At 51.3% G+C, this 13,329-nt stretch overlaps 3 protein-coding genes across 3 annotated transcripts; 2 read left to right on the top strand and 1 right to left on the bottom strand.

Moving 5' to 3' along the window:
- Positions 1-108: 108 nt before the first annotated feature.
- Positions 109-1,976, top strand: KY384_005691 (uncharacterized protein; the record flags this gene model as incomplete). Its single annotated transcript, XM_044814189.1, has 6 exons — positions 109-238; positions 290-366; positions 419-560; positions 606-1,171; positions 1,224-1,501; positions 1,559-1,976. 6 exons carry the CDS (start codon positions 109-111, stop codon positions 1,974-1,976), a joined length of 1,611 nt encoding a protein of 536 aa, XP_044668339.1.
- Positions 1,977-2,161: 185 nt separating this feature from the next.
- KY384_005692 (uncharacterized protein) lies at positions 2,162-3,173 on the bottom strand (the record flags this gene model as incomplete). Its single annotated transcript, XM_044814190.1, has 2 exons — positions 2,162-2,795; positions 3,004-3,173. 2 exons carry the CDS (start codon positions 3,171-3,173, stop codon positions 2,162-2,164), a joined length of 804 nt encoding a protein of 267 aa, XP_044668340.1.
- Positions 3,174-9,817: 6,644 nt separating this feature from the next.
- Positions 9,818-12,793, top strand: KY384_005693 (uncharacterized protein; the record flags this gene model as incomplete). The annotated part of the gene is made up of 1 exon (XM_044814191.1): positions 9,818-12,793. The coding sequence occupies one exon, from the start codon at positions 9,818-9,820 to the stop codon at positions 12,791-12,793; it is 2,976 nt and encodes a 991-aa protein (XP_044668341.1).
- Positions 12,794-13,329: the final 536 nt, after the last annotated feature.

Below are 13,329 nucleotides of genomic sequence, written 5' to 3' on the forward strand. Positions count from 1 at the left end.
TCCTCACAAGCAACCCGATTCAAGCTTCAAACAATCAATCAACGACGGACTTTCTTCCCTTCGACCACGAGATCGCGTGCCGGGAAATTGCAGCAGCTCAATTCCTATATGAAAGAAAGATATGGGTCCAATGAAAAGCAGGAAAAGGCAATTAGAGACGCAAAGAGTCAACGATGGCATATCACCATTGGACTCGAAATCCATGCTCAGCTGAATACGGCGCGCAAGCTCTTTTCGAGTCCGTCTATTCGAGGGATTACTAGCTTGCCTCGATACTGAATTACTCTAGATGCAAAGGCTTCTGCCGATGATGAACCCAACACCAACGTCGCGCTTTTCGATATGGCTTTCCCCGGTACCATGCCCGTATGAGCCTCTAGATACAGACCATAAAACACTTACTGACCGGCACTCACAGATCTTTCAAAAAGCTACCTTGATACCTGCTATTCGCGCCGCGCTTGCTTTCAATTGCGCCATCCAGCATGAGAGCACATTTGACAGGAAGCATTACTTCTATCACGATCAGCCCGCAGGCTATCAGATTACACAATACTATTGTATGAAGCATTGACTATGCACAGAGCCTTGCTAACCCTTGATAGCGCCGTACGCGAAAAACGGTGGTCTTACACTCACAGACCTGGATGGGATGGAGAGTCCAATTACTATCCGCATCAAGCAGATACAAATGGAGCAGGATACCGCCAAGTCTACGATGCAAGGTACACTTGCCTTGCTAGATTTCAATCGTGTCGGTCAGGCTCTCATTGAGATCATCACCGAGCCTGATATGCACAGCGCGAAAGAGGCAGCCGCTTGTGCCAAAAAGATCCAAGTCATACTACAATCAGTCAATGCAGTGACGACAGGCATGGAGCATGGAGGTCTGAGGGCCGACGTCAATGTCTCTGTCAGCCCTGCTGGATCCTCGAAATTGGGTCAGCGGGTTGAGATCAAGAACCTGAGCACCTTTCAATCAATTGAAGCTGCAATCCACGCCGAAGAAGCCCGTCAGATAGCTGTCCTAAAGTCAGGTGGAGAAGTCGCTGGCGAAACGCGATCATGGTCACTCGGTAGCACAGAGACAAGGAGACTTCGGGGTAAAGAGGGCGAGGTGGATTACCGATATATGCCAGATCCTGATATTCAACCTCTCACCATTGGACAGGTGCGTCACATTCCCTGGTGGGTGGTTATGAACCCGCTAACATGGTGGCTAGGACCTGATTGACAATATCTCGGCCGAAATGCCTCCCTTACCAGATGATATAGTGCACGATCTGGTCGAGAACTCAGGTCTGACAGTGAAAGATGCTAAAACCCTAATGACTCTCGAAAACGGAGCGCGACTAGATTACTTCGACGAAGTCAAGGCCTTATTGGCTCAACTGCGAGGCAATGGCGTGCAAAAAGCCGAGCAAATCGACAGCAAAGATTCCATACACCCACCTGCAACGACTGAAGAAACGAAAACCACTGATCGAACAATCGCTAATTGGTAAGACCCAAACCCCAACCTCCCCGCCGCCATGTTTTGTTTGCTAAGACCCACCAGGACCCTCCAAGAAATCGGTCATCTCCTGTCCACCCACCCCCCAAAGCGCTTCTCGCCCTCCCTCGTTCCTCCACTAAGCTTAGCCAGCATCCTTTACGCTGTGCATATATACCTCATATCTCGCTCGGCCGCGAAACGGATCCTCAAGCAGATCTACAACGGCGACGAGAGAAGTGTTGAGGTCATGATCCGCGAGGCAACTGTTCACACGTTATCAGAGAGCGAGTACGGCAGTGTTGCAGAGGCAGTGCTTAGCGAAAATGCCCAAACAGTGGAGAGCATTACGACGAAGGGGAAAACCGGCAAGGTACAATTCCTGGTCGGGCAGATGATACGACAGGGTGGAAAGGAGCTGGTGCAGCCGCAGCGAGCGGAGGCTGTGTTGAGGGAGAAGCTTGGTCTCTCGCCAAAGGCTTGACCGTCAAGAACAAGGATAGCTTCTCTATTGATACGACCGTGAATCGTATCACGGATATCGTGCCGTTAAGATCTTCTCAATCCAGCTCCATCGAGCCTCAAAGTACCACTTATAATCCTCCCACTTCCTGCCAGCAACATTCGCTTTTCATCAGATACCCCTCTGCCCCACTCTCCTGCCCACAACTAAGCAAGTACCTCAAACCCCCTCCTCACCACCCGCTCGAACTGCTCAAACTTCACCTCCTCCCTAACCGTCGTGCCCTTAGCCTCATTCTCCTTATTAACCGGCACCCTCACATTCCTCTCATCGTACCCCCAACCACAAATCTCGCCCACAAACCCCTCAAACTGCGCGCCCCTCACATTCAACCACCCCTCCACCACATCCCGTTTCAACTCCCTCGCAATCTGGCCCACCGTCACCGCAATCCTCACTCTCATCAGCTCCTCAAAGCCCGCCACGTCCGCCGTCAGATCCGCGTACAAGTCATCGCTCTCCAGCACGTCCCAGAATTTTGCGTATTCCGCTGACTCGAGCAGCGTGTTGAGGTAGACGAGTTTGTGGATTGCTTCGACCAGGGGTGTTTCGACGGGAGCGGGGCCCCCGTTGGTGCCGTTGGCGTGCGGTTTGGGGTCAGAGGAGGAGGATGGGGTGGAGGGGAGGGTGAGGGGGTTGGAGGGGGAGGGTTGGCCGAGGATGTGGGGCGGGAGGAGGTGCAGTGAGAGGGAGAAGTCGGGGGCCGGGAAGACGGTGAGGCATTTGATGAGGATGGAGGTTATGGTGTCGTCGCGGAGGAGGTGCGGGTTGAATTGGTATCTGTGGTGGAGAAAGGAAGGGGGAGGGTTAGTCGTTGCGAAATGGTATAGGAAGAGATGGGAGGGTAGAAAGGGGGGTTGTCAGATAGAGCTAATAACGTGACTTCAGGCTCGCAGAGTGGTGCGAGTCAGGTAATAGGAAACGTTTACGTTTGGTTCATCATTGTGGTTTCAGGGATGAGGGAGAGAGGAGAGGATGGGTCACGAACAGCTTGAGGAGGGCGAGGTTCGCGTAGCAGTCATACGTCCGGTCTTCGCATTGCTGTGTCACGTATTCTTGGAATATCGTCACGGTCTCTGGGTTATATCTGTCGAGACCGTTGAGGATTGTGTCGATGTGAGCGGGGCGGTCGGGGGCGTAGTCGAAGGCTATGCCCATGGCGAATTGGCTCTAGGGAGTGTGGGTATGATGGTGGAGCAGAAGTAGGTGAAGTGCTCGAACTTTTGCGGTGCGATTTTGCGGAGCAGAGTTTAGCCGAGGCTTTGCCGAAGACTCTGTTTTCCTGTAGATTTTTTAGCCAGCTTCATCTCCATCCCTTTACAGTACAACATACGCTCCTCGATGTGAAGAGATTGGCTATGTACCGTAACACTACTTTCTTCTCGTCCCAAAATCTCGAGCAGCTGGTCTCTGCAATGGCTTGGCCATTCGCTACGATATCGAGGATGACGACAGAACGATCTGCCTCATAGTATTTCTTTAGGCAACCATTGATGTCGTTATTCCTTGGGTCTATTGATGACGCGTTCGGGTTTCTGTACAGTCTACGATACCGTCTCACATTCTAAGCTAGAAACCTCATCATCACCTGCATTACTTTCTTTACTGCTCGTCTCTATTTGGTAGATGCTGCCTGCGAAGTCCTAGCCTATACCATGACCGCGAATAGCGATTACGATCAAAAAGGTTTTGCAAGCAGGTATGGTGATCAAGACAGCAGGTATGCCACTTCAAAAGCAAATGACATTGAAGTGTGAGTCAGGAGCTGCAACCAAAACTCGGAATTCTTAACCTGCATTCGCAACTGTGGTCAATGTGGCACTCATCACTTATTTGCTGATTCTACTCTGGCTGTAGGTCAAGCTTGCAAGTGCAATAGGATTTGATTTCGTACTTGGGTTCAGCCACTGTTCACTTGAAGGAGCTGCGTGGAGAGGATTTTCACAGGTCGTCTAGCTATTTACCTGCTCACCACGGAATGACTCTGCATAATTTTACTCTGCTTTGAAAGACCGGCGAGAAAGGTTGTGGAAAAACTTAGAATTCTCTAGATTTCAACTCTGCAAGGTCGGAACCACACTCAAATGCACAGATGATCGAGCTAATCGCCACAGTGGCCGGGCTCCATACCTTGTGTAAAAGGAGACGGTAATTTCCAAGCCGAGCGAAGATGGCGGCGGCTTTGACAAGCACAGTATGAGACAGTTTGAGGTTTGCATACGATCGTGATCATTGTGTCGTCGACTCGAAAACACCATGCTCAACCAATAGGCGACTCTTTCCTTCTCCCACCATCTAGAAGCGAAGCCCTCGGGCAATCTCGCAGGGGCCCCTAGTAGGCGGTGCAATTTTCGGTTGAGTCGCAGACTGCATTCAAAGGGCTGCGATTGCTTTCAGTCATCTCTATGGCGAGTAGGGCGTGAGGCAACAAGCTTTGCGAAAAACGCCGAGATCACTCAAGAGGATAGCCTTGTTTTACTCTCACACATCTCCCAAGATTCGCATCCTGCCGTCTGCAAGCCACCCTAATCCAACTTGAGGTTGGTGATATACTCAATCCCAGAGCTGTTCATGGTAAGCACACACTTTTGAACGAGGAGCCCATATCCAATCGTGCTCAGCCGGCTACGGGTATCCTATCCTTTGGATCTTGTGAAGCAGAAACCGCACCTCTTCATCTTGGTCCAGTCACCATCATCACGTCGAGCACCAGAAGCCGGCCATGAAACGATAGCTGAAAGAGCCATCCTTAGCGAAGACAAGAAGGTGTCTGAGTTTTGGAATCATCCGACCGGCCCGTTTCCTAATTTAGGACGTGCAGAATTCCGTGATCGACTGAAACGCTGTCAAAGAGCTAGATGTTACAGAGCCTCAGCCGTACCGTTAGTCTAGTCTCACTGGATACCTACGTTCCACAGAATGAAAGAACCTATACCGAGATCATCACACCCATTTACTGAGAGGAGAACAAAGACACAAAACGATGCTAGCAACCCGATGGTATTTCCGTCCACTGGTCTTTACTTGCCACGATTCTGTCTAAGTGTTATAGAGGAACATCTCTGCAGGATCGCATGAGAACCTCACGGTATTTCGACTTGCCATCGAAAATACCTGGAATGTTAGCAATCCGATCAGCATCTCCTGTTAGAAGTGCATCGATGACCTCATTCATACGGTCACGGATTCCTCATCTATTCCTCCACATCTCGCCGCCCGACACGTACTGTCTCACCCCATACTCAATCGCTCCTCTGTGCGCACCAAACACATTACATCCCCGCACGGCGGAAGTTTTGACATGGGCGGTTTCAAGCTCCTCCTTTCGGCTCATATGACAAATCCCTTGGCAATGATGGTTTCACGTCTTGTAGTGAGCAGCCATAGGATTCCGTGACGTCTAGTTGCTTAAGTATAAGAATCCTGTTACTTCACCGTTAAACAGGGGCAGCAACTCATAGTCGATCGTTCACTCGTTGATCAGAGCCGGTCCTCCATCGCAAAACCCCTCATTCAAAACACTCGATCTCTACGTCAAGTCAGCCAATCACATCCCTCACCCATACTAAATCCACATACCTATCATCACCTCAACCCCTCCCCTTCAGTCCACCCATCAGTCCTCCACCAACCCTTCCCCCGCAAAAATGCAACTCACATCCAACATCCCAACCCTCTCCCTCCTCCTCCTAGCCCTCAGCACCGTGTCCCTCAACGCCCCCGTCCCAGACGCAGCCCCCCCATCCACCCTCATCAAACGCTGCACGTCAACCGCCAACGCCTACTCAACAGGCGGAGACCAAACAGACAACGAACACTGCAACGACGACGGCACCCCCTCCACCACCACCGGCACCGGCGACGGGGGCTCCGGCACCGCGACCGGATCCCACAGCAGCTCTTCGTCTGGGGTCACCCTAAATCCTCCCCTGTTACAGGGACGGGGACGACGACGGTGGGGCAAGGGGCGGGGGTGGGTACGGGAACTGGTACGGGGACGGGATATGGTACTGGAGCGGGAACAGGTTCTGGGGTAGCCAGCGGTGATATGTTGAAGGCCGCGTATCAGTGGTGCCTCACGAATTCGCCGGATAAGACGGTTTGCGAGGTCTTCAAGGGGCAGACGCCAGGGGCTGGGGGTGGGCAGCCGCGCTTCTGAGGGGGAGATGTAGCTGAGGGAGGATGGTGCTGGAGTAGGGAGGGGCTGAGCTTTGATGAGGTCGCGTGGACGCTGTGACGCTCGAGATTGTTTTTTTTTCTTTTCATTTTGTGGTAGAGAGTGTGGCGAGGTGTGTTTGCCGGTAGGAAGGTAGGCATGGAGGTAGGGAATGAACGCTCGTCGTCAGATCCGCGCTTTGGACGTGTTCATGAGAAGGAGGCCGCGACAGGATTCCCGGAAATTTGTCCTTTGCTGGTAATATTCCTCTAGTCCACGTCGTTCATGTGTATTCCCCCTTTGAATATCAAAATATTCATATTCTTCACTGTCGCTTGAAAAGCCTCAGTCAGATCGTGTGTTCTTCTTGTGTTTACTCCCGAGGTTCAAACACCGCGCGCAGCGTGCATTAATCCGACGGTCCCGCAAGCAAAGCCGTCGATGTCGTCTTTGCAGATGGCGAACCATCTCATGCGCATTGGTGGAAAGGGTGAAGCGTCGACGTCGTGGGCTGAGGCTAGCAACAACCACCCATCCCAAGAAGCGCCGTTCCCTCATATCTTTCCAAGCCGACGGAACCCCTTCACGTGCCCATCTATCCAGCATGCAGCGCAATTCCCAAATCATCTCGAGAAAAAACAACCGAACATATCAAGTTAAATTTCAGTCAAACGAACCCGGATGCGGTAGGTAATTCAGGATGATGATGAGGATATTAGATCACCGCTTTCACACAAAGCTGCTCCTGCAGGTCTCAGAGTGGTTCAGGGAGTTTAGTAACATGCAAGGCTTTTCGGAGGATATGTCATTGATCTAGAAACTTTTGGAGTGGCTGTGGGGATCTCAGATGCCCCTTTTTGGCCCCCAGGGCGTATAATATAGGCGCAAGTTTGAGGCTCGTTTCAGCCATCTGCGGCTTTGGTGAGGCTGCTTTTGAAGGTCTTGTATCTTTTCAGTGGGGAGGGAACAGCTCTTGACATGCTCTGAGAGGATATGTTTGCTCTTGGGTAGGTTTCTGACTCTTGGTGAGAGTTGGGGTTGATGGGTTGTTGGTGGAAATTGCAAAATGTGATGATTACTTGGTCGTTTTCAACATCTTGACCCTTCGGTGTATCCGATGATCTGACCAGACTTTCACATCTTGCATCGAATGAACAGCGCCAGTGTATGAATCCACGTCGCAATGGCACGAATCTGCCTCATGCTATCCAAGAACACATCTCAACGAGGCCAGGACCCGGCCTTTGTCAGGGAAACGTGACGGGAACGGCACATCCATGTTTCAGGGTAAGATATTTTCAGGACAGAGATGCCGCCACGAGGCTCCCACGAGGCTGAATATCAGGTACGATCGTGGAGGAAGAGGAGATACGGGGAGACGGTCCCGTTGTCTTCTATGTATATATACCTGCATCTTCCACCCACCAATTCCATTCTTCATCACATTACATCAGATCTTGAAGCAGGTCTTTGAGCGAGCTTACTTTCTGCCAATCATTAAATTCTCACCTGCACACATTTTTTAAAGCAAAGCATACCATACCCCCCACCATCTTCCACTCCCAACCCATCTCACCAGACCCAACAACGCCCCACATCCCCCACCACAAACCAAAACTTCACGATGCACTTCCTCACCCCCCTCGGCCTCGCCCTCTCCCTCATCACCACCACCACCCTCAGCACCCCCGCCCCAGCCCCGATGCCTCAAGCCTTGAACTCTCCCCCGACCTTCGTAACCTTGTGCGCAGGCCCCGTGTTGGCAAACGGCACATGCTCCGTCCCCGTTCAATACCTCCCACTTCCGGACGACTTCAAACACCAGCCTGGCAAGCGAGGCTTAGTACCGCAAGCCACCTATTACACGGGGCCGATCTGCAACGAAACGGACGTGCTGGCTTCGTGCCTGTATAATTCGGGGGGTGATGCGGGCTGTAATTCTATCCCCACGTCGGAATCTTGGACGAATACGTGGGATCCGCGGTGTCCAGGGAATTGAAGGGGTGAAGGGGTGAAGGGGGGAAGGAGGGAAGGGGGAGTGTCGGATGGGGCGAGGCGGGGCGTGGGAAGGAAGGCTGAGGGATGGGGGAAAGGGGATGGGAGAGGAGAGCAGGTTAGGAAAATGGAGTTGTGAGTGGGAATAGATTAGGAACCGGGGGGTGGAGGATTGTACGATAGATGCATAGACTTAAATAGCAGTTTTGCCCGTGATCTCGTTCTTTTTGGTTTTGTATGCGCGCTCGAGACTTGATGTGGAATAGATGAGGAAATGGTTTCTTACCTAGAATATCGAGTTGCCTCGATGATGACTCTCCCGTATTAGACAACGTGGAAAGCCTCGAGATATGCCTCGAGTCCTGACAAGTACGCACACGGTCTCTGCGCAGTCTGGACGTGGGAGGGATACAGCCAGCCAGCCACTTACACTCCGGAGATGTACATGGACCGTGTCTGCCTACTACGCGGACGGTATATGTTACCCCAGCTGCATAGAGTCTGATAGGCCATACCGGGGAGTCGTCAACGCAGTCGCTGGTTCGAGCGTGTGAATTATGCCCTTCGCTCTCCTTCCTCTTCTAGAATTCTCACATACGATCGTACCTATACCCTCCATGAGAGCGATGTCTCACTCTCCACCCCTCCACCATCCAGCGAAGTGATGGGACTTCACACCACCAGCACCTACAGAAGGAGTTCTCCATAGATATTTCCAGCGTCATCACTGTTCCGGGTTTCCAAATCTTCGATGTGAAGCTCAGAATAGAGGCTGTCGATCTGAAACCATAGAAGCGCAGGACAGGGGTTCGATACGGATGTGGCCTTAATACGTATCATGCTATGCTTCTGAAACGGCTGTGTGAGCCGCACTTGCATGGTCAGGCTTTTCTCATCTGGGAATACTGATAGTAAAGGTCTTGGTCCTGGGCTACTCCCGGAATTTGCAAGCTACATAACCATATTTCGTTCGTGAGAAGTCATTAGGAATTGTCAGATAGCTGCTGCTTAAGTATTGAACAGACAGCCAGAATCCATCCCACATTATGAGGCTCGTTGATTAAACTCGAGAGTTTCCATTGTGGATTTGTAGTACTTATTCCACGCTCTCTTGATGCTGAACGTACGTCATGTGGTATGTATGGCTCTGAAAAACACGATTGAACCCGGTCGAGCAAGTTTAAAAGTCACCGTACACCGAAGGATACAGAGATGTCGCTGGAGGTGGATATTCGACCTTTAAGATGGGACAATGGCACTTTAATGGGCGAGTAAGGGAAATGGCTTGCAAGGGCAAGCGACGGATGTCGGCAAAACTAATTTCCGGAAAATCACCACTAATTCTTATCGATTAGGGCTGCAAAAAGTTCAGTATCATTTCATTGCGCGGCGCGTCGCACGCTCATTCACTGCACCAAAATTGATCCCATGCATGCACGCCAGAACTTACGCCTCAAGTCAAAAGCATGTGTGCTGTTCTAAGTCGCCCTTATCATCGTTAGCTCGCGCCCCCAGTCCCCCAAATCCCCTCAAGACGGTCGACTCTGAAATAGCTCTCTAGCCAGGAATGCCAGCTGCTTTAACACGTGACTCGTCGCTCAGGTTCGGAGTGATGAGGAAGAGCTAGGATTTGAATACAACGATAGTCGCAATGAAGCAACTTAAGCCGGTCATCAAGAGCGCGGAATATGTCGAAAATTCGGACAGTGAGGAGGTCGAGCATACCACAAGAAGAGACCATGAGAAGCCTAGACAAGCCAATGATCTCAAGGCGAAGTCTACGAGAACTACAAAGTCATTTAATCGCGCTTCACAAGGACCAGGAGGCCGACAAGATCAAAGGACGAGTGGGTCAGACACTACCAAGTCTGACAGTAGGGCAACACAAGAGACCCCGATCACAAGCAGGAGCTTAGGAGACTCGAGTGTACGGGGCGAGTCCGATGCATCGACTAGCTCAGAAGTCGAAAGCCCTTTGCATCATAAAACAATCCAGGCTAGATTGCAAAATCATTCGGCTCCAAAGCATAGCTTAAGTGTCAAGCCACCTAGCGGAAGAGCCTCACTCGAAGCATCAGTCTCCAGCGATGAACAGCTTGGGAATGAGGCATCGTCAGATGAAGAGGAAGCGCAGCGAGGTCGCAGCGAAACCGAGAGCAACAGCTCAGAGACAGGCTCAGATAAATCCCCACCAATATCTAGCAGAAGCCCATCACACGCCGCGAGACAAATGGTTGCTTTTGCTCCACCACCATCATTTGAACCAGCGGATATCGCGTCACGGCCCCCTTCTAAGCTCGAAAGCGCATTCTCAAGCGCTCAATTAGATGGAAGACAAATATGGCACATAACTGCTCCCTCCTCAGTACCGTTCTCCGCCTTGAAGGGAATCACCACAAGAAATATCACAGATGGCTCGTCTGTTCTAAGTCATGCGGGGAATGATCATGGATTGGTACCTCGTCTAGATACCGACGCGACTGGTTCCGATATATTGCTTGTCGCCTCGACAGAAGCCAATGAATACGTACATGTGAAGATTCCCATCTCGAACACTCTCAACCTACAGCGGGTTGTAAAGCTGCCAAGCCACGTTCCGAACCAACACGACCAAGCAGATCAAAATATCGCAACGATTCGTAAATCTACTAAGCCAAAGAATGAACAGCCTGAGGGTCTCAGAATGCGCTATCAAGCATTTGGAATACCCAGTGCTAGTCCCTCCGGTTCGGAGTCAAGACATGTGCGCCCGGTAACCCAGAAGCCTCAGTTCAAGATCCCCAAACCCACAGAGCAGGAGGTCCAAAAGAAAAGAAAGCATGCAGTGACTCAGTCTCCATCTAACGAACCCGGCACAACACCTTCCGCGAAGAAAGCGAAAGCTGTCGCTATGGACGATGATCATGACTTACTGAAAATCAACAGAAGTCCCGAGACCACTTTAGATTCGATAAAGATCAAATCCGCGAAGAAGGAGCGAAGAAGAGAAAAAGCTAAACGAAAAGCCGAAGACGACCAAAACAAATTATTGCAACCCTTCAACGTGCCGCGATCTATTTCATCGGATTTGCAGGGTTTGAGGAAGGCAGAGGTTATCGATGATTTACAAGCAGTAGACGAGGGGATCCATATCGAGGATGCTGTGACAAACGTAACAGAGGACATGGACATTGATGAAGACCGTGCGAATGAAGCACTCACAAATCACAAAGACGCCGATCATTCGCCCAAGTTTGATTTTGAACAGGACTTGGCAGATGAGCCATTCGTGAATGATGTCTCTTATGCATCGCTAAAACAGTCTTCGCCTCTAAATATTAGCCAGGACGCGAATCATGTGAAGTCGGAGACCAGAGAAGAGAGAAGGCAACGAAAGGAAGAAAAGAGGCGCCGAAAAGAGGAGAGACGTAGTGTGAGAGCACTACAGCATACCGATGCAGAGAAGCCCAGCTTTGATGCTGTGGAAGAAGCAATTAAGCGACTACCGCCAAGCAAAAGTACGTCTCCTAAAGTCAAGGCACCCGTTGACGAAGACGATGAGCTAGAATATGAACCTATTGCACCATCGCCGCCGCAGGTGCGCAGTCCCTCCAATAGCCCAGAAGCAAGCCAGCCCACTCATAAAGCTGCTGATGAGGTAGAAGAAAAGGCTCGACTGAAAGAAGAGAAGCGGCAAAGGAAAGAGGAAAGGAGACGCTTGAAGGAAGTGAAGAGGGCAGCGAAACGAGAGACCGTAGCTGAAGAAGCTGAACATAAGGGGACGTCTCTCTCCAAACCAGAATTGACTACGGTGATACCGGCAAAGACGAATACGTCTGCCGCGGTAGCTGCCCCTAAATCAACTCAGAAAGAAGAAAAGCGGCCGCATCGACCTGTGGAGACTCTGAAGCCGTCTCCAGTCACTAAGGCTGAAGATAAGATCCGCCCTTCAACGGAGAAAGACAGATCTTCATCGAAGCCAGCAGCAAAACTTCCTAGCCAGGCGCAGTCGAATGTGAAGAACCCGTCTCATGGAATCGATGCAACTATCAATGAAGCAAAAGCAGAACACACGCCCCCCATCACAAAGAAACGAAAGCGGCAGACTATCGCACGTCCAGAGCTGATGGAGCCAGTGACACCAGCCGTCGACGACGCAGACAGCGCCATTAGTAAGCCCAACCCGATCACTAAAGACAGCGACAAACCAAAGCCCAAAAAGACAAAGACTATCAACCACCCCCCAGCACCCCGATCATCTTCACCTCAACCCAAGTCATCTTCTCCCCCCATTTCAGCCCCTCGCAGAACATCAGATCCCAAACCCACCCCCTTACCTTCCTCAGCACAACCACCATCATCCACCAACCCCTCCAAAAAGACACCCAAACCCCCTAAACCCTCCGAGTCAAAAGCACCCTCAAAAGCACCCTCAACAGCACCCCCAAAACTCGAACCAGAGAAGAAGAAATCCGCCACCAAAAAACGCAATACTTCCACGAACAAACCCCCATCGTCCTCTCTAGCGACATCAGCGCCCCCCAAGCAGTCTCCCCTTCAACGTCACGTCCATGGAAGGTTTGTTCAGGAGGAACAGCACGGTTTCGTCAGGGGAACAGCAGAAGGTCGAGAAAAGGCGGGGCAGTAAGGGTGGAGATGGTGATAGTAAGGTGAAGGGAAAGAAAGGAGATGGGGATGGGGAGGGGGGGAAGGAGGAGAGGAAACCCGTGGGGATGGATTGGTACGCGAAACTCAACCCTGCCACCTCGGAATGGAACCGGAAGAATCGATAGTGTAGGTTTTCGTCGGTCGGTATAAAAAGGAAGTGTGGGAACCGTGAGGTTGGAAGAAGGGTAATGAGAACCAGAGGGGGCAGGAGGGGGAGGGGATGAGGGAGGGTAGTATTTGCATTGCATGCAAGCCATGGCTTGTTTGTGAGAGAGAGAGAGGGGGGGGTGGGGGTAGGGAACTTGGGGGTGGAGACAGAGTCAAAAACGGGAGGTGACGGAGGGAAGGAAGATGTAGCGCCAGGGACTATGTCTCAACACTATATGTGTGTGTGCGAGAGGCTTGTATTGTAATGATACCCTGATCCCTCCCAAACTATACGTAAAACACCTCGTCTTCTTCTACAGTCCACCCCGATGTCGTTCACTCATCCCACCATGCAATCGCCACCCAGTC

Source organism: Bacidia gigantensis (genome assembly GCF_019456465.1).
Source record: "Bacidia gigantensis strain McMullin 20006 chromosome Unknown contig_246, whole genome shotgun sequence".
NCBI lineage: Eukaryota > Fungi > Ascomycota > Lecanoromycetes > Lecanorales > Ramalinaceae > Bacidia > Bacidia gigantensis.